Source organism: Doryrhamphus excisus, chromosome 4, assembly GCF_030265055.1.
Source record: "Doryrhamphus excisus isolate RoL2022-K1 chromosome 4, RoL_Dexc_1.0, whole genome shotgun sequence".
In the NCBI taxonomy this organism is placed as follows: Eukaryota; Metazoa; Chordata; class Actinopteri; order Syngnathiformes; family Syngnathidae; genus Doryrhamphus; species Doryrhamphus excisus.
The window spans coordinates 16,156,911-16,181,049 of record NC_080469.1 but is presented as its reverse complement, the minus strand read 5'-3'; the positions used below and the strand labels follow the sequence as shown (position 1 = coordinate 16,181,049).

Genomic DNA, 24,139 nt, shown 5'->3' with positions numbered 1-24,139 from the left:
CATTCTGTTTTGGATAGATCCTCTGCAATTTCTTGCCTTTGGTCACATATCGAGTATCCAGACGACAATGTTTGCAGATTTGTATCTTATCCAACAATTAACAGCTATCTCTTTAATCCCGCCCTTGTCTGGGCTTTTGTTTCACCATGTCTAAACCACGAATTTCACCCATGATGCAACAACCGGATCAATCTGAAACAGACGCCACCATGAAAGAAAGTCTGTTAGATTCCTATTTCTGAGCAAAGTGACTCAGCAATATGCTATGCATTGAATTTCCAAGACAGACAGCTGCTATCACAAGACGGGATCCCCCCCTTAAATGAATAGCAATAACAAAATAATCTGTTGTCCATCACAGTGGGCCCGTGGTGAACTTTGATGCCTTGAGGCTTTTTGAAGAGATGGAGGAGAGGGATTGTGTCCTCATAGGACTTGGCAACCACTGAATGCTTCCCCGCTATCATGTTTAATAACACATGGCTAAATATAGGGGACATAAATCAAAGAGACCTAAGTGAAAACAGTAATCAGATTCATAACCTTACACTAATGATCCATGTCATTGGTGTCAGTGGTGTAGGATAGATTTCCATCACCTTGGGCGAGTCAAATATTTAGTCACTAGCCAGTCTTGAGCCCTTTTTTAGACTGATAGACCCATCTAAAGATGAATTTACCTCACTTGACTGTACTGGGCCTAGCTGTCACTGGCTGTATTTTGCAATGGCGGCAGCTAGCTACCTAGATTTATCCGTCTAGCTTCTGGTCTTTGGACTCCAAATGTGACTTTTTACCACACTGACACGTTTTTTTTAAAACAAAGTGTCACCAATGCAGTTAGTTTGGAGCTCGTTTTTGTCCCACGGGGAAGCCACAAGTTGATATCACGTTCATGTGGTACATACTAACTTTTTCCAATTATCAAAATCCAATAAAATATGTACAAATTAGTTGAAAATTCATCTCGTGTTGGAGCCTAGAAAAGAAACAACATTTTCTTCCTTGACATTGGGTTAATAATGTCTGTAATCTTGTAGAAGAAGATTGGTTGGAAACTGCAACTAGTGCTCCAATTCATCTGAACTTTAAGTACCGGTACATAGAATTTGGTCTGTGTGAAGACCAATGTGGTTCCAAATCCCTCCGGGGTTTACAATGACTCACTGGTGAGGTATAATTGACTTTTAAACCAATAAGAAGTAGGGCAGAGCTGTTAATGTTAAGCCACCGACACACAGTGATAAGATATCACATTTATTTATAACCTGTAAAATGATGTCTTCTAAAATATGGCTCGAGTGCAGTGCTATGTTCGAACGCCATGATGATATTATGATATTACATTTTAAAAATGACTTGTGAACAGTGATTTCAAATGTTTTTCTGCCTCCTGGTGATAATGTGGCCTTGGCAGAGGTGGATCTTTGATGTGTTTTCCTTCATTCATTTGGTTATGTTGTGTTTGTGTGCAATGGCAGCATTCCAGGCTCGGCAGTGTGTGCCTACGACATGGCGGAGGTGGCCAACACCTTCACAGGGCGCTTCAAAGAGCAAAAATCCCCTGACTCTACCTGGACGCCTTTTCCCGAAGAGCGGGTGCCCAAGCCAAGGTACCACTGTAGCTAATTAACTAGTACACACACACACACACACACACACACTGCAGGAATATGCGGAACTACACAGTTCCTAACAGAAAAATGTCAATTCAGTTATAGTGTAAACCCCCAAGATTGCATTATTGACTGACATTTGAAGTTGTGGTTTTCATGAATTTTTATCACCCGCCATCAAAGACAAGCTCAACATTGACAAATCATTTTACAGATAGTCGAGTCTCATCAGTCTCCTATCTAGTGCTCCCTAATTAGTCAGCAAAGAGCTCCTCCCCTCTCTTCTTGTGACAATTTACTCCAAAGACCAGAGCCGAAGTACAGTGGTTGTGCTTCTCAGCTGTGTGTGAATGGTGGTTCTTCTATTCGGATGAAGAGGCGGTTCATCAGCAGCCTCTTATCGTGCGTAGGTGCGAGCTAACCCTTTGGGCGGACAAAGATCAGACAGCCACATGGCTGTTTTTCGCTGTGATTTATTTCTTTTTATGTGCTGGGAGACCAGACGGCAGGTTCAATGGCACCCATAGGTCTAGGCCCCAGCAGCAGCAGAAGGTTCCTCCATGTGTTAGCCTCCCTCTCTCAGCCTTCACACGGTACTCGTAGTTAAGAAGTGTCTGTTTCCGTTCTGCTCCCCATATGTTGGCAAACATAAATGAAGTTATACATCACAGAGAAGCCTCTAGCACTTGTTACCACCACCTTCATTCTGAATCATTGAATTATGATGCAAATACTGTCTCCTTTGTAGCATCAACTATCAATATTGATTTCATAGGTGAGATCATTTGGAAATCAACGTGAATAAATTATTTTATGCCAGTATTAACTCATTCACTACCAAAGACTTTTAGTAGTTTTTTACGTTTTTTGCACGAGAGGCACAAAGAAGTGATGATGCAACTCCACAATAGAAGAGACCACATTTGGCCAGCATTTTTTCCTTGTAATAGATTGCAGTGGAGCAACCAGGAAGTGAAAAGACTTGGAGCCATGTTGCATGAGGGAAGTTAAACAAAACAACCATTTTTGTGTTGTTAATGTTGTGGCATCATTCTTTAGACATTATTTAGACATTTTATATAGACATATATATGGCTACATTTCTGTCAAAGTGAAAGTTACAGCCTTTTTTCTCACCTTTTTTGTTGAGAACTGAAAACTTACTCATAGGAAAACAATTGGAGTTTAGTAGATAACATGCACTATAAGTACAATGTAGTTTCATTTTTGAGGGTTTTAAGTTCAGAAAGCTACTCACCCCAGAAAATAAAATAAAATTTAAAGATTTAAAAACAAATCATCCTTTTGCTAAGACTGCCAGGTAATGATTATTTTATGAATGTATTAATCGTACTAGTGAATTAACACTATTCAGCCCCGCTGTTACTTAGACAGGAATCTTGAACTGACTTCCAATGAGCAATGGAAGAGTGCTTTTAAGTCTGCGTTCTTCACCGGTCATCACATACTTAATGGCCCGTAATATCATATGTTTGAGTTCGTACGTTGCTGTTGCTGGGCCCGAGTGCGTGTTTGCCATCTTACCTACATTCAGTTGCCAGCTGGCTAATAGTTCTGAGAGCGGGTGTGGATTTTACGGCGTGGCGCCATATCAAAGACTTGTAAAAGTGTTTTACAAGCTCTCGGAGGTGAGATGCCTGCAAAGGGGAAGTGCTATCAAAAGCAGCTTCTATTTTACTGCCATTCTCACCTTCTCTGTGTAAAGATATCACATAGATAGAATGCCACTTGATCCTGTAAGCCAAGAGAATTGGATACCCCCGTCCTTGGTGCTGGTTAAAGCCTCTTAGACATCAGGAACATGTGCACAATATAATTAGATTTGTTATCATACAACTACGCTAGATCATGATAATGTTTTGGATATATGAAAACAACTCAGTGAATACAATGAAGTTTAATGGCGTTTCACCAGCAAAAAGTGAAATTCCAACAGAGAAAGGGTTGGGGTCTTCCATTTGAATACTGAATTGAGGGGAACTCTTCCATCTTGAGAATCTGCAAATTGTTTGTGTAGTTTTCACATTATCCTGCTAACCGATCATAATCAAAACAATACTTTTTGCTATGTTCAACCTACTCTATTGTGTTTTCCTTTCTCAGGCCTGGCAACTGCGCCGCAACGTCATCTATGGAGAGGTACAAGGTGTCCAATGAGTTTCCCGACGACACGCTTAACTTCATCAAGATGCATCCCCTGATGGATGAGGCGGTGCCCTCCATCGCCAACCGACCATGGTTCCTCAAGACCATGGTCCGGTAAGTAATACGCACTCCAAAACACCTTGTTGTTATCTGAGCCTCTTCGGTAGCAGCACAATAATTAAGTGAAGTGCTACTCTTAGAGTCAGGCTCATTAAAACACAGCGGTGCCACACCGCGGGCCAGATGGTGACCTGTTTTTACTGTTTTTATTCTCCTACACTCAACTTCGTAATAGTGGGATAAAGACAGAGTCTCGATTTCCTTTGAGTTAAGGCAATAATGTTCGAACATAAACTCAGTATTTGGAGTCAGGAGTTGACATGACCAACAAGGTTCTATTCAACAAAGTATGTTGATGGTAACTGTTTAGAAGGATAACAATAGGTGAACCAGTGTAAAGTATTAGTTCTATAGTTCTAATGCTAAAAGTTAGGTCTCCAAGTCAAGTGCTTGTCAGAGCTGAGGCAGGCCTCACTGGTGGTACCAGCGGCGAGCAGATCAGCCACATAAAAGAATTTGTTCTGGCTTTTTGCAAGTTATCATCATCCTCATCTCACGTCTTTGCCGTGGTCTGACCTAGATACTGCCAAGGCTCAGTTTAGAATATGAGCAGTTATCATCAAGGTTAGAACTGTCAGGCCTCTTTTCATCACAATTCGGTTTTACATAATCAGTGTTTTATTACATTAGAAATGAGCAGCACAGCTTCGCATGCAAGTCGGCATCAGCAGTTAAAAGCGTTACGTAAGCTGAAAAAGAAGCATGTCGTGGAGGCATATGCAGCGAGGAGAGGGAGCTCTTTTATGATACCTGTCAGCGTCTCTTTGTGGAATACTAAATTTAGGATCAGGAAGTCAACTGGAAACTTGCAGTACGAGAGTTTGAGCCCCCTTCCACCCTGACATCTTACCATGTAGATTTTGGGTCCTGGGACCTGTGCTGGCTGAGCAGGATAAACAAGGAAGGAGATACTCTAAGGACGCTCCTATCGATGAAAACAACAAAACATGTCCTTGAGATTCTCGTCTTCGCTCTCCCAAATCAAATCCCACTGATGCCAGGCTTGGCTCCCTCGCTGATGCTTGAATACATCACAACCACATTTACTCTTCACACTGTTGTTAGTGTTGATTTGATAAAGCTAGGCCTAGTGGCTGAAACACACCATGAAGGGGCTGTGGTCATCTTTTAATAAAACGTCATTCTAAATTGAAATTAACATTTATTAACATGTCTGTCTGTTTTTATCAGAATATACATTTTCCAAGTACAGTTTTCCCTCATTTATCGCGGGGCATAGGTTCCCAAAATGGCTCGCAATAAGTGAAATTCACAGAGTGGCCAACTTTATTTGTTTACAATTATGATGAATGTTTTAAGGCTAGAAAACCCCTCATAATACATTTTATACGTTTTTATACGTTTTATACATTTTCTCACATTTCTCTCTTGTTTAAACACTCTCAAAATTCAAATTTCATTAGAATTTTAATGTGTAATCTCTTAGACCTCTGATGTGCCATTCAGCTGTAACGTTTTTATGTCCTTGTTAAAACATATTGCTTCTGTTGTACTAATGCTGTTTTACTCCTCCTGGTAGTCCTCCAAGGTTCGTTTGGAGAATGCCATAATGGCGCCCTGGCGATCAGTTAACTATGATCATAGCAAACAGGAAACACAGCAGTGGTTGAGGAAGGACATTGATTGACAATCAGAATGCAGAACCCTTATCCAATCAGGACTGTTGGGGATGGCGACACATGACGAACTTGACATATCTGGACACGCCTTGAAAGCTCGCATGAGTATACAACACCCTCTACTGGTTAGCAGTAGTAATCCAATAACACTACAAGGACGCAACGCACATTCATACGCTGTTAAAAAAATACGCTAAATTGCACTTTAGCAAACCACAAAGCAGCAAATTACCAAAAGGTGAACCACACTGTACACACATGTGCGGCTGCATTTGTAAGCCCACACATCATTTGTTTTAATTCAATTGAAACCTCATGAAACATGCATTTGCATAATACAGGTTACAGTAATTAGCATACTGAAGTATTTTGTACATATCCATTGGAAGAGAGGCAAAGGTGATGCTTATTTGGATCTTTCTCCTTGCAGGAGTCATCTGACTTGTTTTTTTTTTTTTGACACAATCAAAGAGATTATTTGGGCCCTGCTGTTACAAATCCTCTTTGAGACATTTGAGTTGCCTGATGAAAGGCAGGCTGATTGATCTAGCTAGTGCTAAATGAACTCCACACGCCATCTCTGAAATTGGTTCAGGGGAAAAGAGGTGAGCGGTGAAAACCTGCAACTTTTATTCCCTGTTGGGATTGAACTTTGTTTTATCTCGCAATTTTCTATATGTTGCCAAATGAAGTCTTGTGTGCTTTGATTGTGGTGAGAAAAAACCTTGTTCAAACCAACTGGCACATCAATGCTTTGCATGGGAGCCAAGATATTAATGATAACCGCCACCTTTCATCATAGAAATGAATACAAAGACTCCACAAAGTGTGTCCGAAATGTCCGAAATGACAAAATAGAAATAAACAGAAAACTTGAAATAACACACGAAATAGCCCACAAAGTCATAAAAAGCGTGTTGGTGTGAAAGCAAACCCCCTAAGTCCCAAACCGAAAGTGTCTGTATTTTGTGTTTCAGCTATCGTCTAACACGCATTGCGGTGGACAGTGCTGCCGGCCCCCATAAGAACCACACTGTGGTCTTCCTGGGATCTGAGAAAGGCATCATCCTCAAGTTCCTCGCTAAGATGAACAACGGCTTCCTCAACGACAGTTTGTTCCTGGAGGAGCTCAACGTCTACAATCCTGACAAGTACGTCTCCTACCTTTAAGCATCTCGCAAACACATGGATACCGTTTTTTTTTACATAGTGTTCATATATCATTTCACATACATAAAGTATAACATAGCCCCTGACCCAAGTTCTACAGTAGATCCAGCCAAGCAGATGGCTACTCTATCATTTGAAAGAGCTTCATCAGGTTACACTATGCCCAACCACAGCTCTTAAATTAAAGACATCAACCCCGAGGCTCTGGAGAACGTAGCGTTGTGGTCGGTGACCACAGCAGAGCCCAGCTCCTCCAAAAAACTCATGGCTGATTAAAGGAAACACACATGCACACACTCCCATTGAGGTCTGTCTTCAGAGCCAGGCACGGTGAGATGGCTCTAATACATGACATGGCTGCCAGTGCATTCACAGATGTCTCTGTGTGTTGTGTATGGCCGCTGAGAGAATGAAGCGCCATTGTGTATTCGGCATATGAAAGTCAAATCCAACCACATTTTGACTCAGCCAAGGCAAATGTTTAGTGGTGGGGTAATGGTTGCGGATGAATGACCAGCAGCGCACGCGGGGGAGGGGGAGAAATAACAGAGGCAAACATCATAGAGAAGTCATGGAAATAAGTAGCGTGTATTATTCTCTTGGGCTATTTTTAAAACATTTTCCCCAGTTCAAGGTTACAAAAAAAATTCAGTCCACATATTTTTTTAACTGTATGGCCAATTTAGGCAATCGGAAGCCTGAAGAAAGTCATTTCTGGAAAAGGGACTGTAACAACTATCATTATGTTACTACTTTGAAAATGCCCTTCAGTAGAACAGACCTTAACCGAGGCTGAACAGTCCCCGTGCATGCGTGGGTTTTCTCCGGGTACTCCGGTTTCCTCCCACATTCCAAAAACATGCTAGGTTAATTGGCGACTCCAAATTGTCCATAGGTATGAATGTGAGTGTGAATGGTTGTTTGTCTATATGTGCCCTGTGATTGGCTGGCAACCAGTCCAGGGTGTACCCCGCCTCTCGCCTGAAGACAGCTGGGATAGGCTCGAGCACCCCCGGCGACCCTCGTGAGGATAAATGGTAGAAAATGAATGAATTAAATTTACTAACTTTTTCTAGTTACATTATGCCTTTTTGCTCTATTTTCCACTTTTGCTGGGTTTTGGTTTTATTCAATGAGCAACGTTCCACAGATGGCTCCTTGGCCACGTTTTGAACACCTAGAGCCAGACTATCTCGGTTTCTTTGGCAGGCGAATGAGGAGTGTCCAAGCTCTGCCTTCTTGGTGCCGTCACTGCAAGAGGTTGGGCTGCATTGTGTAGGAGTTTATGCAGCTTTCAGACTGGCATTGCACTGCGGTGCTTATATACGTACAATTGAAGGTGCGCAAGAAACACTTCCTGACTTTAACTTTGGCTAAATATAGCAACCATATCGCCAAATCATCAGAGATTAAGCCCTAATCCAGATGGCAAAAAGCAAATATAAAGTCCATAATGTGGACATTTAGCCAGACCTGCACCAAAATATTACTGTGGCTTATCCTTGGATTGTCTGCCACCCCCGTCTGTCAAAATTCATGGAAATCTTATTTTGTTATGAGGAAGGGAAGCAGTTTGCCCGAACTTGACGGAGGTTAGCTTCCAACATACTGCTGCCATGTGACGAGCCTTATGGAAGGGATGAAGGGCAGGCTCTGCCTCCTTCCCTTCCTCTCTCCTCTCTGTGTCTCCTTCCTGTATGTGGCCTTCTTTCTCTCACCGCGCCGCTCCCCCGGCTAGCTGAGCAGCAGTCGGCCATGGGCCATCTGGCATCACTCGAGTACAGTAAGTGACTTTGCCCGCCTTCTACCCTCTGGCTGGCGTTAGCTGGATCAGCACGGACCTGATTGCCGAGCATTACCCAGTGTAGATGGACTCTAAGCCCTAATTGAGAATGTTAATGCGGCACAGAAACACTACAAACGGGGGTGGGGAGGGGGGATTAATCCCAGGATGGAGGAGAGGAAAGGCTGGAGAGAAGGGATAGAAAGAAAGATGCCGAGCACGCCCAAAGGGATTACAGTGCTCTCCTATGGGGACGAGCAGACAAAGACTAGCAGGGACAGAGGCTGTGGATGGTTGTGGGGGGGTGGATGGTGTTAGTGGATTTAATAGTAAAGTACAGTGTTATTTGCTGACTGCTCACTGTGGCCATCTGTTGTATCAGTATCACCCTGTTCTTTATCTTCCCCTATGCCCCATTCCACCCGTGACCTCATGTTCTTGATTCCAGCATTATCTCATCTCAACCTCAGAGTTTGCTCCTTTGCCAGGTTTTAATAGTAGCCACTTTTAGCACCTTAAAAGAGTCAGTTTTATCCCCTATACAACAGTTTAGTTTCTAAAGCAAATTAACACCTATTCATAGGGGTGTCCTGATACATATTTTCACTTCTGATACAATTCACGTACTGGAGACTTACCTATTCATTCTCAGCCTGTCATCTCTTTTCCTTCTTGTAGATGCAGCATAGACGGCGCTGAGGACAAGCGTATTGTCAGCATGCAGATCGACGCCAAAGGTCGCACCCTGTGGGTTGCGTTCACCTCCTGTGTGGTCAAAGTGCCGTTGTCTCGCTGTGAAAGACACGGGAGATGCAAGAAGTAAGTTTGATAGCCACAACAGTCTCATGCTTTCACCTCAACAACAAGTGTGTGATGTGTTTTGTGTGTTTCTCAGGTCCTGTATTGCCTCCAGGGATCCTTACTGTGGTTGGGTGGCAGAAGGAGCCTGCAGACAAGTGGTTGACACCAAGTAAGTCGCTGCAGTCACACTGTTTAATAAGCAATGGCTGAGAAAGGGCGACCAGATCTTTAAGTAGAGAATTGGCCCTTTCCCACTGCATGTTAATGTTCCGCTCGTATGCAAATTAGACTTTTTAATGATGTTCCGACACTAATATGCGTCCCTAGAGCCAGTTTATGAGCATCAAACGTGAGAAAAATCTATCATCTCCCTATCTATCATCATGCCCCACTTTTAAGAAGCGAGACACTCAAATGTTGGCTTTTGAAGTTGCAGGTTTTCATGATGCCATTAAGGAAAAACGTCCTTCCTCTTGGACATGATGGCACCTCTAACCTGCACCTAGTTAGAAAAGGACAACCATCTATACAGTTTTTGTACAGCTTTTCATCATTAGGGTCACGGGTTGGACCCGGTTGGACAACCAGGACAATTTAAAGTCACCCCGTTAGCCGAATATGCATGTTTTGGGGACACTCACAAGATGAGACGATGCACTATGGTGTCTACAATAACAAGATTTTAACGTTTTATTTAACTGCAATATAAAACAAGACACATATGGAATAAGATTGTATTGTCACTCCACAATACAATTTGGGGTTGATTGTACTGTAATGTACTATATTGTAAAGACTGTAATTTCTAGACCAAAAATGATGTGAAGTGATGTTTTAAGAGCACTTAAAGTACCTTGAAGGTAGCAAAGCACCATACAAGTGTAGCCTTTAACCACAGACCACTTCACTCCACTTCTCTCTTTTTCTTTCCTTTTTTTTGTAGTTGCTATGGCGATGAATGTACATTTATTTTGAAGGTTGCCTGTACAAATATCAACACTCAAATGACTTGATGCACTTATTGAGGAAAGCATGGGAATTTTTTTAGTGGCAATTAAATGGGCCAACAGTATCAACATAGCCAATAAAAAAAATTATAGTTGTGGAATAAATGTTACATATTTAATGGATTATTCAGGAGATTTGTTTGAAGATTTTTTTGGGGGGGAAATCGATCAGTCCCATCTCTCCCTCCAGCTTCTCACAAGTGGTGCATGCAATAGACAGATGGAAATAATTTAACATTAATATGAGAGCGAAAGTTCAAGCTGGAAGAAATACTGTACTTTATAACCAACCTCCATTTTAGGCTTAACGAGTATGTTGGTCCAGTGCATTTGAAGGTAATCCCTGCAAGAGTATAAGGCCATACAAGTGTTTTACAAGTTTTTCCAATCCGACGTTCCACCTTTTTGTAATGCCTGGTAGCCTTCATCTGTGGATTTGACATGTCGCTGAGCTTTCTAATTTTATGGTGTGTAAGTACAATTTCCCTCTGCTGCATAGGCTATTGGAGGGCTGAATGGAAGGAAAGTGCTGTATGCCGCCCTACTGGGGGTTGGCTGCTTAGCCCAGGCAACACTTGATGGTCACGCTGACTAAAATTTTGTGGCTGTAGCTTGGACACAGAGCTCGACTATACTCCCTGAGCAAACAGCACATGGAGCTTTGTGGCGGGGAAGAACATTTTATACATGAAGTCATAACAAAAGGACTGGCATTTGAATGAATGTGATCCCCATGCTGCAAAATGATGAGCCAAAAGTCGCATCCATCCTGTTATTATTTTGCAAAGAGAGCTGGGGAACCCCTTTGATTGAGTTCCAAGGAGCCAGCTAAGCGTGCGCATGGTCTATCTATCTAGACATAATAGCGTAAAATACAGTAGGTTGGATAGATAGATGGGAAATTCAGTTTTTTTTGTAGCGCACACAATCGATTCATTCATTTATTTTCTACCGCTTTTCCTCACGAGGGTAGCGGCCGTGCTGGAGCCTATCCCAGCTGTCTTCGGGCGAGAGGCGGGGTAAACCCTGGACTGGTCGACAGCCAATCACAGGGCACATATAGACAAACAACCATTCCCACTCACATTCATACCTATGGACAATTTGGAGTCGCCAATTAACCTAGCATGTTTTTGGAATGTGGGAGGAAACCGGAGTACCGGGAGAAAACCCATGCATGCACGGGGAGAATATGTAAATTCCACACAGAGATGGCCAAGGGTAGAATCAAACTCTGGTCTCGTAGCTGTGTGGCTTTCGTGCTAACCACACATCCATCGTGCAGCCAGCTCACACAATGTAAACAATAAAACCAGGTTGAGTGGATCTTATGAGTTCTGTTAAACAACCTAATTGCGCAGGCAGATGGTAAATAGTCTGAGCCTGTGCAATTTCGGCCAGGTAACACCTATGTGTGCAGGTAGCACAAACTTGTAATATTACACGATTCCCCGCAGTAGAAGCGTCAGTCAGCAGTGCGAGACAGCAGCCTCCGGCGTTGATATGTTTGTTTTTAATACACACAACAGCCCACCAACACCAACAAGCTCTCTGTGGTGTATACAGGTGTCATCACATTCTGTCTCTCTGTGCAAGCCTTAACCCGACCCCCCTTGAGGTGTTTTGTTGAGTATGAAGGCACTGACCAGCTGTCAGTATTGAAGAGTTATATCTCGCCTCGCTTCTTCCCTTTCTCTGTCCGTAAAGTGTTCTCACAAGAATTCAGTAGGAAATCACTAAAAAGGATCGTAAAGTAATGGATTAATGCACATGTACAAATCCCGCTTTGGCAGACATGCAACAAAAACCAGGACAGCACAGTATTTTGCCAGTTATTATTAAAAAGCGATATCGTTAGTTTATCCTTTTTTTCACGTACATACAGTAGATATACTGTTTATTGAACACTACCCCGTACAAAAAAGTGAGACCACAATAATAAGTTCACAAGCTCATAACCTGTATTCAACTCAACTGAAAAGCAAACAAATCTGTTAGCAAAAACTGCCCTGTGTTCATTTTCTGTATCAATCTACTTCCTGTTTCCCCTAACATTTTCTGTCTCTCTGGCTTGCACGCGTCCTCCTCTTTTTTCTACTTCCATCTGTCTTTTGCCATGTTAGAGTTATGCCTCTAATATAAGCAGCTTGAAAGCTGCAATATGGCCCCCAGTCACCAGCCCACCCCACCATTGGTCCCTTCACGTGATCTCATATGATTTTGCAGTTGATATGATGCAAACAGTATGTGCAAGGGGAACTGAACTTTTTTTTTGGGGGGGGGATTTGCCCATCATTAACAATCCTTATGTGAAACATGAACACATATTTATTTCCCTTTTTCTGTGTATTATAACGCAAGAAAACAAGTTAATATGAGCTAGCTGACAATGCACATGAGGCAATGAGCGTTTGGCGAGGCATTGTGTTAGTTCGTGAGATTGAAAAAATATTTCATTTTGCTGCAATAATAATATTGCTGTAGCTTGTTTTTGTGTGATGTCTATAGCATCAAAATAGGTATTTCCCATGGCATCTGTTGTTAGCTAGCTCATATTAACTCATTTTCTCGCGCTAGGAAAAAATAAATGTTCATGTTTCACCTAAGGACTGTAAATGATTCCCCCCAAAATTGCACTTCCCCTTTAAGGTTTAGTTACTGTACTTGTATAGCAAATGAAAGCCAGAAATTCCAAATGGGCAACTGCTAATTCTTATTGATCAATTACCTTCTGGTGTGAATATTTAACAAAAACACACCTGATATAATTCCTGCTCTGAGCATCCTAATTCCTTCCTGTGCTACTACATCACACCTTACATGCAAATCACCAATGAGTCAGTGTAACCTCCTCTAATGTACGGTAGAGATTGATTTAAATATGCATGATCTTAACCCCCAGCTGAACTGTCTGCAGTGCGGGAGCATGTTGCTGTGAATGACGCAGCCACTACGTTTACTTTCACATGTGTTACATCACAGTCAGATTCTGATGTTGATCATAATAAGGTAGATATGATTTGAAATGTAGAGGTTATCTGTGTTTTGGTTGGAACCAGTGAGTGGTGGTCCATCAGATCCAACAGGGGGCGCTTGGTGGAATAAACTTGTTATTTCTTGACTAATTTGGGGATTAAATAGAAACATTTACACGTATATTACATTTCTAGTGTGCTTCTGACAAACTGTGTTCCTGCCAGATCTCCTTGACCTTTTATAGCTGTGTGAGGCCTTGTCAACACGGAGCAGGGTGTTTTGTAAAACCACCTCTACGTTTATGAAAAAAATTGTGTCCACATGTAACCGCATAAATGCGACTGACACAGACAACAACAACAGTGAGGACTGTGACATTCAGAAATTGTCGCACCATTCCTCCAGGAGGATGACTCCCACCAACGTTCAATGTTTGGGCCAAGCAAGCAAAAAGCGCTTCAATAATAGCTACCAATGCAGTTCTGTGGGCATCCATGTTGTTTCTGATGTAAACACAGGTCACATGTGTGACGTCACAGTATACTTTATCACATGAAATGTAAAACGCCGGTTATTTGCTTCCATACCCAAACACATATACAGATTTTTTTTTTTAAACGTTCGTTTTTAGTGCCAGATATCTGTAGGCTCGTGATGATGACGGCAAAATAACTTCTATCAGATACACGCCTACGTGTGGACAGGGCCTTAGTCAGAAAACCAGGCTGAAGTTTCCATATGTTTAACGCTGGGGCACATATCCTGAAGTATGTATTTGTAAAGGTTTATGTTGTTTAAACCAAAGAGCCCCACAAAAATGGCACATTTATGTCAAGACGAAAAGAAAAACATGCTTTTTAATCCACAGACACTAAAATTGATGCCCCACAAAGTTTGCCTCGCAACAAATGACTAGTAGTTATTTTTCCATATAACATCATGCCACTGGTGCTGTCCAAGAAAAACTCTATACTGAACATTATGGTGTATGTAATATTTTATTGCATCGTAAAGCACGTTGCTTAAATGTAAAATGTTTTTTTTTTCTCAAAAGAAAAATGGTACATATGTAGCTCCAAATTTGATGATTTTGGTACAATACAAAAAACACAAACATTTGCTTTCTTTGTTAGAAGAAAACAAAATGGAGTCAAAATCATTTTGTTGGCGACCCCCACCTAGTAGTACCTCACTTTTTTTTTTTTTCATTGATACCACAGATCCTGTCCAACATGATGGTATACATGGTTTATTCCTTTACTGGACTTTGGGTGACATATAATTAAGCCTTAAGCATTCATTCATTGATTTTCTATACCGCTTATCCTCACTAGGAGTGCGAGGGGGCTGGAGCCTATCCCAGCTGACTGGTGGCCAGCCAATCACAGGGCACATATCGACAAACAACCATTCACACTCACATTCATACCTATGGACAATTTGGAGTCGCCAATTAACCTAGCATGTTTTTGGAATGTGGGAGGAAACCGGAGTACCCGGATGAAACCCATGCACAAACGTGGAGAACATGCAAACTCCACACACAGATGCCCGAGGGGAGAATCAAACCCAGGTCTCCTAACTGTGTGGCCTATGCACTAACCACTCACACAGTGCGTATCTTCAAATTTTATGAAAATGCACAATATTATATTTTGCTTGTTTTTCTGATCATAAGTAAAAACTCACATACCATGAAGCATGTATGGCCAAATTGTATGACTTTTGGGAGGAGATTTGGACATGCTTTTCTTGAACAGCGACGTAGTGATTGTGTCCTACAAATAGACATAGACATAGACTTTCTTTATTGTCATTGCACAACAACACAGCAGTGAAATTGCCAACGAAATGTTGTTGCCTGGCTTCCGTTTAATAATAAATAATAATGTGGAGAATAAATAGATTACATCAAATATGAACAACAATGTACAGCGTAAACAGTAATTTGTACAAATAATTTAAATAATTTAGAATAAATAACAACAATTTAAAGTTGTTAAAGGCTTATTTGGCATTGAGCAGTCTGATGGCCTAATCCTACAAGCTGCTCTAAAAGTCCAAGTATGTTTGATTTCTTTCATATAACAGCCGAAGAAAAAAAAAATGTGGCACCGATGCTCAGAGGGGGTAAGGGTTTACAGTAACTGTGAAGAAATGTGGTGCTCGATAAAAAAAAAAATAGTGGCACTGCATTTGGGCTGAGAAATGATTATTATGGTTTCAAAGAGTAATTGATTAGTCTTTGTTGAATCTTTTCTCGGTGGGGCTTACACATTTTCTACAACAGGGATTGGGGGTGGTTTGAGAAAAGTATCTTCATGCCGTAATTGTAACCAGTGGTGGGTGAGGAAGGCTGTCATGCGTGACTAGCGATCCCACTTGACAGTTGGTCCGCTCTGTTTCACAGATCTGCTGCCTGCTTGGTGGTCTTTCAGGCTGAAAACAGGTCTGTGTGCAGATTGTGTAGCAGAAAATAGCATCTCTAAAACTCTCTCGCCCCTTGTGTGTCATGTGATGGCTCTCACAGGGCCCGGTTACACCTCAGCGCTCAGGGCTCAAAGCATGTGATTGGGAAGCATATGAGAAATAGGGGAAAGGTCTCGTAGAATAGTCATTGCACTAAAATAACACATAAATCTGTTGGTATCACCACAACCATGCCAGTTATAGATTTTTCTTCCTGCATCATAACCTCTGTCTTGAGACCTTCAGGGTGCCTTCTAGGTGTTCTTTAATGGCGTTCCAGTTGAAGGCGTCCCGCAGGCTCCTTCTGAGAAATACGCCGCTTCGAAGGATGCTTTTCGTTGTTTGTTGTTTTCCTGAATCTTTGTAACTCGGTTCGACGTGTCGGCTTTGGCCCGCTTCCCGCTGCTGACCATGATGTCTCTGTTCCCTGCAGATCAGCCTTTGAGCAGGACGTGGAGCATGGTAACACAGATGGCCTGGGAGACTGCCAAAGTAAGCAGGCCCTTTTCGCTCACGTCTTTCCTTTTCACTACCATCCCGTAACACACACGCACACACACACACACACACACACAGTGCAACCATCTCTCTCTGCTAACTCGATCTAATGTTTCCGTGTTCGCTGCCGTCACCTTTTCCCTCCACCCATCTGTTCCGCCCTCACAATCCTCTCTTTCAGCATCTTCCATCCATCTGCCCCATTCGCCTCTCATTCCCTCCTGCATCTTTACTCCCCCCGGTCAGTGGAGTTCTGTACCCTGTGGCGCAAAGACTGTCTTCCTTCTTGCAAACTGTCACATAAACATTCAGCGCCACAGTGGGGAAAAAGGACTTTACACATTTTAGGAGTACAAAACAGGCCACAGAACTCTCAACGCAATCACCCTTTGGTCAGAAGTTGACTTGAATTGTCAGCTGTTATACACTCGCTATTCAATGTGTGGTCATTAGAATATAGTGGAAATGTCTTCAATGTCTTATTATCAATCTACATCATTTGGAGCATGCAATAGAGAATAATGAGGAATCAGTGAAGAAAAGTTCCCTCTCTCACTAGGAACTAAAAATCTATTCATTTTGCCTGTAAACACATCTCGAGTTTGCAGGTATGAAAAATGTGTTTTTATTTTTCTCAAGCTGCTATGCCTCCCTACTCACCGAAAAACATTTTTTAGAGTGCTGCTCACCTTGGTCTGTTTACTCTCTCACTGTAAGAAAGAAAAATCTATATATTTTGCCTTTAAACTGAGGAGAGGGGAAGTTTGGTCTAGTTCAGGGGTGGGCAAACTATAGGCCGGGGGCCACATGAGGCCCACTATGAATTTAAGTCCGGCCTGCCAGTTGCAAGTATTTCAACTTTTAACATACAAACTGGCAACATGACTTGCAAGTCGGATGTCTTATTTAGTAAAAAAAAAACAAAAAACAACAAAACTGTAAAATTAAATGACATAGTTTGATGTGGTTTGATGTTTAAAGTGCTCCTGACATAAGGGACATGAGAACATACAGCTGATAGTATAACATTTTTACAGATAAAATTAGACAAATAATTCAAGGAAAATTATAAGCATAAAATAGTGTGTGTGTGCGTGTTAAATACCGGATTTTCTGGACTATAAGTCGCTTCGGAGTATAAGTTGCACAAGGCCAACAATGCATAATTAGGTAGAAAAAAACATACATAAGTCGCACTGGAGTATAAGTCGCATTTTTTGCGGGTAATTCATTTTCCAAACTACTTGACCAAAACAGACATTACGTCATCTTGGAAGGCAAGTTCTAACAAGAATAGAGTACAGGCTGAATAAGTGTAAGATATGCTAACACAATGGTTATTCAGCTACACAAAAAATAAACATGAACAGAAAAGGTGTCCAGTGTTTATGTAACATAAACAGTTTTTTTCATTTATAAGTCGCTCTGGAGTATAAGTCGCAGGAATAGCCAACCTATGAAAAAAAGGGCGACTTATAGTCCGGAAAATACGGTATATGTTCTGGCCCCCCGGACAATTTTGTTAACGAGTCAAAATATTTGCCCACCCCTGGTCTAGATTATGTGATAAGTTAGCAGGAATCTTAGGAATGGCACTAGCATATATATTCAAAATAGCAGCATATTCAAAATAAAAATAAGAAAGGGAAATATTAAATAGCAAGGATGTCAATACTTTTAGCTGGAAGTGTTTATATACTGGTCCATTTCACCTATGAAGTTAGTACCTTTAAGAAACTCTTTATAATGTCTTTGAGGGTGTGAAAGCTCTTAATTTCATGCCATAATGTACTTTTTCTTTATCCCTTCTTCTACTTTCAGATACGTTTGTGGCACTGAATGGTAAGTACCCCACATTTACCGTAAAAAAAAGGCAATCAAATAAGAGAGAGAGACAGATTTTATCCCCAATACGCTGTTGAAGTCCAGCCACACCCCTTCATCTCCTCATTGAATTGTTCCCTCTCAGGGAAATGAAAACTCCTCCCACTTGTAAAGACGGGGTTATTAACGAGCGGATGTTTCACTGAATTTATGTCATTCCTTCTTTTTGATAGACGTTCCTTCCAGTTATAAAGGTAATGAAACACTCAATCATGGCCAGTCCATTTCACCCCCCACCACCACCAACTTGTAGCAGCCCCCCCCCCCCTCCCTTTGGTGGTCCCTCTAAAGGAATTAGAAATAGGAGCATCTTTAATCGTGATTCTGTCATCCCCTATGTTAACACCCTCCCTCCCCTCGTAAACCCCTCAGCAAATGCATTGATTAGCCCTGACCTTTGCATCACTTATGAGCTGGATCTGTTTGTTGCTGGTTAAAGGCCCTGATGGCCCAGGAGCACATCAACAGAGAGGAGAAAAGATGTCTGAAAATGATGACATCTCCCATCAGATGATATCATTACGAAGAAACAAGACATAATGCAAACAGACATGACAACATGAGCGGATGTCCGCAACAGCATCCACAGTATCGGTGTTCAAAGTCTGGCCCGAGGGCCATTTGGGGACTGCAGCTTGTTTCTTCTGGGCCCACTAATGTTATAATAATGCAAAAATAATATTCACCATGACCGGAATCCGACCGACATATTATGACTGCTAAAAGATAATAATGCTCCATTTTGGCTGACACCATCAGCAGGACATAATGATGATTGTTTTTAGCAACAATAAAACATTTTCAACTATTGTATAAGCGTAAAAGGAAGTTAACCACTGTTAAAAGTACTCATTGTCCATAACAAGATGCTTTAAAGTGTGTTGTACTACTATTAAAATACTAGTGTTAGACAAATAGATTTTTAGGCTTGTGTGATTGACATAAGAGCTGCACGGTGTCCGAGTGGTTAGCGCGCAGGCCTCACAGCTAGGAGGCCCAAGTTAAATTCCACCCTCGGCCATCTCTGTGTGGCGTTTGCATGTTCTCCTCATGCATGTGTGGGTTTTCTCCAGGTACTCCAGTTTCCTCCCACATTCCAAAAACATGCTAGGTTAATTGGCGACTCCAAATTGTCCATAGGTATGAATGTGAGTGTGAATGGTTGTTTGTCTATATGTGCCCTGTGATTGGCTGGCCACCAGTCCAGGGTGTACCCCGCCTCTCACCCGAAGACAGCTAGGATAGGCTCCAGCACACCGCGACCCTCGTTAGTATAAGCGGTAGAAAATATATTCAGTTCATTTAGAGCTGCTAATATATTCAAATATATATATATATATATATATATATATATATATATATATATATATGATCCTGTCCTTTCTCTTCATTAAATACAGCAAACATGTATGTTTCAGACTGGTGATTATGATTTTTAGCTGTGATTAATCTGATTAATCTCAAATTTTTCATCAATTGACAGACCTAGTTAAAAGTAAAACATAAATGAATCACTTTTAACAGTCTTAACTTTAAAAATGAATGACTGAGATTGTGTTGCAGATTTTATCATCCTTAATTGTCATCAAGTGTGGAGGGAAGGTGACATAAAAGTAAGAAAACAGCCAATCATGACTGGAAGAACTGTACCAATAAATAAATGCAAAGGTTCGTTATATCATGCATTACAATTTTGCCCTGCGATTGGCTGGCAACCAGTCCAAAGACAGCTGGGATAGGCTCCAGCATACCCCGCGACCCTAGTGAGGATCAGTGGCATAGTAAATAGATGGATGGATAGACATTGTTACGTGTCCCACAAGTGTGAAAAGAACAATTACAATGAACACAACACATATGGTGACGCCGGAGTCTTACCACATTGTGAGTTCTCTTGCTCTATAGTACTTCTAATCCATATGCAATTACAAGAATATTTTTATGATGTCATCCCAGCCCTTCTTCCTCACCCTCCAATGGGGAGGTAACCCCACTGTGATTCTCCCTGTTGCTACAGGTCAAGGGTCATGGAAATAGGTTGTGCCCTAATAAACACATAAATGACATACATACTGTACATCCACACAAAGCACAATGGTCTGCCTCAGTAACTATGTCAATGCTTGATACGGATTTGTAGATACAGTAAATAAATGCCTCCTCTCCGCTCTCCACTTCTTTACTCCAGCCGAGACGTTGTCGCCTGGCTTTTAATCTGCAGATAGCGGGGGAAAAAAAGAAGTTTATGGCTTTTTTTTATCCATGGAGAAGCTCCGAGGCTCTCTCTCTCTTCTCTCTACATATATATGTGTGTCATCTGCCTGAATTGCACTTCCCCTGGCGGTGGGGGGATGAATTATAAAATAGGCCTGTCACACTAATCTCTCAGCCTTGGGCCAATAGTTAAATAAATCATTTTAATGATTGCCATGCCACACGGAGGAGGCTCTGGGTGGTGTGGTGAGGGTGTGTGCTAGTTTACCAGCAGCCTCAGTGTTGTCCCCACCATCCTTGGAATGACACCTCCTCCCTCTTTAAACACAAGAATAAACACATAGTGAAACACATCTGCTGGTGCACACACACACACACACACACACACACTACGCTCACACACTGCTGTCATCTCCGTCTTAAGAGCGTGTAAAAATGAGTGAGCTGAGCCCCACAAAGGCTTCATTCTATTAAGTGAAATGTGTGGAGCCCATGCCAAATTGAGGAGGACGGCCTAAGTGGGCACCTAGGATGCTAATGTGATTTGGGTGGTTGGAAAGTAAACAAGCTCAGATTTGCGATACATATTCATGCATGAATAGGACTACAATCTCTACATCAGATCAGCAGCCAATAGATGCATTTGCATATTTTGCCCGGTTACTAACAATATGCAGCGGAACATCTAAAGTCAAATCCTTGACTTCCAAGTTAATTAATTAAACAAAAATGTAAAGTGAATTAATTAATCCCAGACTCAAGTTCCATTCCCTGTTCTATGGTTATCACCACAATTTTCTTATTACTAGTAGCACAGTCACTAATGACTAAATCAAGCATATTTTACCTTGAAATTTAGTTTGAACTTAAACATTTTCTGTCCTTTAACCTTTTGGTCGTGTCGTATTATTATTATTTCGAAATTTAAAGTACAATGCAAAAATGTTCATCCATCCCTTTTCTATGGCGCTTCTATGGGGTGGGGTTATGCTGGAGCCTATCCCAGCTGTCTTCAGGCGAGAGGTGGGGTACACCCTGGACTGGTCGCCAGCCAATCACAGGGCACATATAGGCAAACAACCATTCACACTCACATTCATACCTATGGACAATTTGGAGTCACCAATTAACCTAGCATGTTTTTGGAATATGGGAAGAAACCGGAGTACCCGGAGAAAACCCACACACACACAGGAAGAACATGCAAACTCCACACAGAGATGCCCAAGCGGGGAATCGAACCCCGGGTCTCCTAGTTGTGTGGCCTGTGCGCTAACCACTCTCCACCGTGAGTGGAAAATGTTAGATGTTATACAGAATTACACAGGTTTTTAAAAAGAAGGTGAGTTTAGAAGCGCTTTTATGGCTTTCCTTTAAAGCAGCTCGACAGGTGCGCGTTGAGAAAGAGAGCCAGTCTGTCATCCTTCATATATCAAAGGTTTCACCCTCTGGTGATGGTGGAGAAATGTGATTATATTCTGACAGGCCCGATTGAGCTTGACATGTCAGTCACAACAAGAGGAAGGTGGACAAGAAGGACGTGACAATGCTGAGAGACACTTTTGCTAATGAGTTGCTCACCGTGTCTCCGGGGAATAAAGACTTCCCAGGGAATTACGCGTGTGTGTCACCCACTCCGTACCGATACCCTTTTCCTTTTGTTAACCTGTCTTGTTGTCCGGCAGGCCGCCTTCACCACCACCATCACCACCATACCCTCTCACTCCCCACCCCGGCCCTACCTGAGGCTGCCGAGGGCCCCCTGGGGCGGGGCCGCATGGTGGAGCGCAAGGATCCCCCTATGAGCTCAGACAAAGGGGAGGATCCCTACATGGCCGTGCCCTCTCAGACTCAACCCGAAGTTGATGGTAAGCCTTGGAACGCAACAAAACGCTGTTGGTCCACTGTCACTTGTGGCAGGGGTGGGAGGAAGAGGGTATGGGGGGGGGGCTTGTGTAACTGAGATTTACGGCTGTGTGGCTGCTTCCAGCTGACGAGGTGTGCAGATAGTGGATCACGTTCTCTCGGGGACAAATTGCCTCACACTGCGAACGTAACCCCTCCTTAAAAAATGCAAGACAAACACACCTTGACTGCTCATTAGGATGTACACACAAACACAAATACACACACACACACACACATATATATATATATATATATACGCCCTGTGGGAATGAATCATCCCCAGACTCTAATGTCCCACAAGAGATGTAATATCCAGTCCATTACGCCGACAATGTATTTATTTCCTGCTGAAGATGGCTCCTGCGCCGTCTGTGTCACAGAGACGTGACATTGAACACCCTTTTTTTCCTCGCCCTGCCTTAACAATCCGCCCAATGCTGCGTTGTCTCAAGGACAGCTCGCTGGATAAATGACAGTGAGTGAGTGAGGTGGGGACGCAGTGAGGCTCATCCATGTTTGTCCTTAGCTAACAAACCTATTAGAGGCCCCACTAGGGCAGCGTGGACACCGCAAAATGAGGACAATTGGCTAAAAATGGCTACCAGTAGAGCACTGACAATAATAATAGTGCATCAATATGACCCCGGCTAGCACAAACGTCTTCAATTAAATACCAGTCAGCAGCTACTGGACTCCTGATTTGACCACGCAAATTAAACCCTGAAGAGTGCTGAAGAAGTGTCGACATAATCATTTGACATTTGAAATTAGCCATCTTAAAAGAAACAATCCATGTCAACCCTGAAAGCATTAGTTATAATAGTAATACAGTATTAGTAATACATTTTTAAAGTAATGGCGCAATGGAACCCAAAACATACCAGAGCAAAATCATTCATTATCCTCACGAGGGTCGCAGGGTTGCTGGAGCCTATTGCAGCTGTCTTCGGGCGAGAGGCGGGGTACACCCTGGACTGGTCGCCAGCCAATCACAGGGCACATATAGACAAACAACCATTCACACTCACATTCATACCTACGGACAATTTGGAGTCACCAATTAACCTAGCATGTTTTTGGAATGTGGGAGGAAAACCCACGCATGCACAGGGAGAACATGCAAACTCCATACAGAGATGGCCGAGGGTGGAATTGAACTCAGGTCTCCTAGCAGTGAGGCCTGCATGCTAACCACTCGGCCCCGCTTGCAGCCCATAGCTAAATCAAGTTCATACAAAATCGAGAAGTTATATACACCATTTACTCTTATGTACATGTTAATCAGACACAGGTTTATTGCACAGTTTACTGCACAGTTATTGTACAGGATTTTTGGACCAGATTATATTATGCAATCTGACCTGCGATATCTCTCCTTCACACACTTTGGATGTATGTATCATCCTGTCACTAATGGACCTTCTTGGTGCTGTGACTGTGTGTTGGAGGGGGTATTGATTATTGATTATTGACATTAATATTTATTCTAAATGATGGCTTAGTACGGACTGACATTAAAAGCCTCTCGCACCCCCCAACAGTTCAGCGTGTCCGCTCCACGATTTGATCAAATGTAATCTAGTTGGGTTGCAGCACGTCAGCTGGAAGCAGTGAGCAGGTAGATCCAAGCACAAAGGAGATGTCAGACAGCATGGTCCTCAGCCAGCATCACACTGTTGTTACCTGAGCAGGTGTATCACTGGAGCTGTGCCTTTAAGAGTCCCACACATTGAATAGTAGAGATGATACATTAAGGTTTAGGTTAAGGGAGGTGTGAGGATGGCACTCCAGCCACGCATGCTCAGGTAACTTCAACTGGGCTTCATCTTTTCAAACAAGCTTCCTGCTGTTTTATTTTTCCTGTATGATCATATGATCATCATTTTT

General features: G+C 42.3%; 1 protein-coding gene across 3 annotated transcripts in view; it reads left to right on the top strand.

Moving 5' to 3' along the window:
• Positions 1-24,139, top strand: part of sema6a (sema domain, transmembrane domain (TM), and cytoplasmic domain, (semaphorin) 6A) — a 126,719-nt gene that overhangs the window by 88,088 nt on the left and 14,492 nt on the right. The window contains exons 11-19 of one of the 3 annotated variants that reach the window (XM_058070580.1): positions 1,482-1,613; positions 3,741-3,896; positions 6,520-6,693; positions 9,174-9,314; positions 9,391-9,465; positions 16,182-16,240; positions 18,068-18,088; positions 18,304-18,324; positions 22,030-22,212. In XM_058070580.1, the coding sequence (XP_057926563.1) occupies positions 1,482-1,613; positions 3,741-3,896; positions 6,520-6,693; positions 9,174-9,314; positions 9,391-9,465; positions 16,182-16,240; positions 18,068-18,088; positions 18,304-18,324; positions 22,030-22,212 (962 nt within the window). The remainder of the gene's footprint in view (positions 1-1,481; positions 1,614-3,740; positions 3,897-6,519; positions 6,694-9,173; positions 9,315-9,390; positions 9,466-16,181; positions 16,241-18,067; positions 18,089-18,303; positions 18,325-22,029; positions 22,213-24,139) is intronic. The other 2 variants (XM_058070581.1, XM_058070582.1) reach the window with 2 other exon arrangements.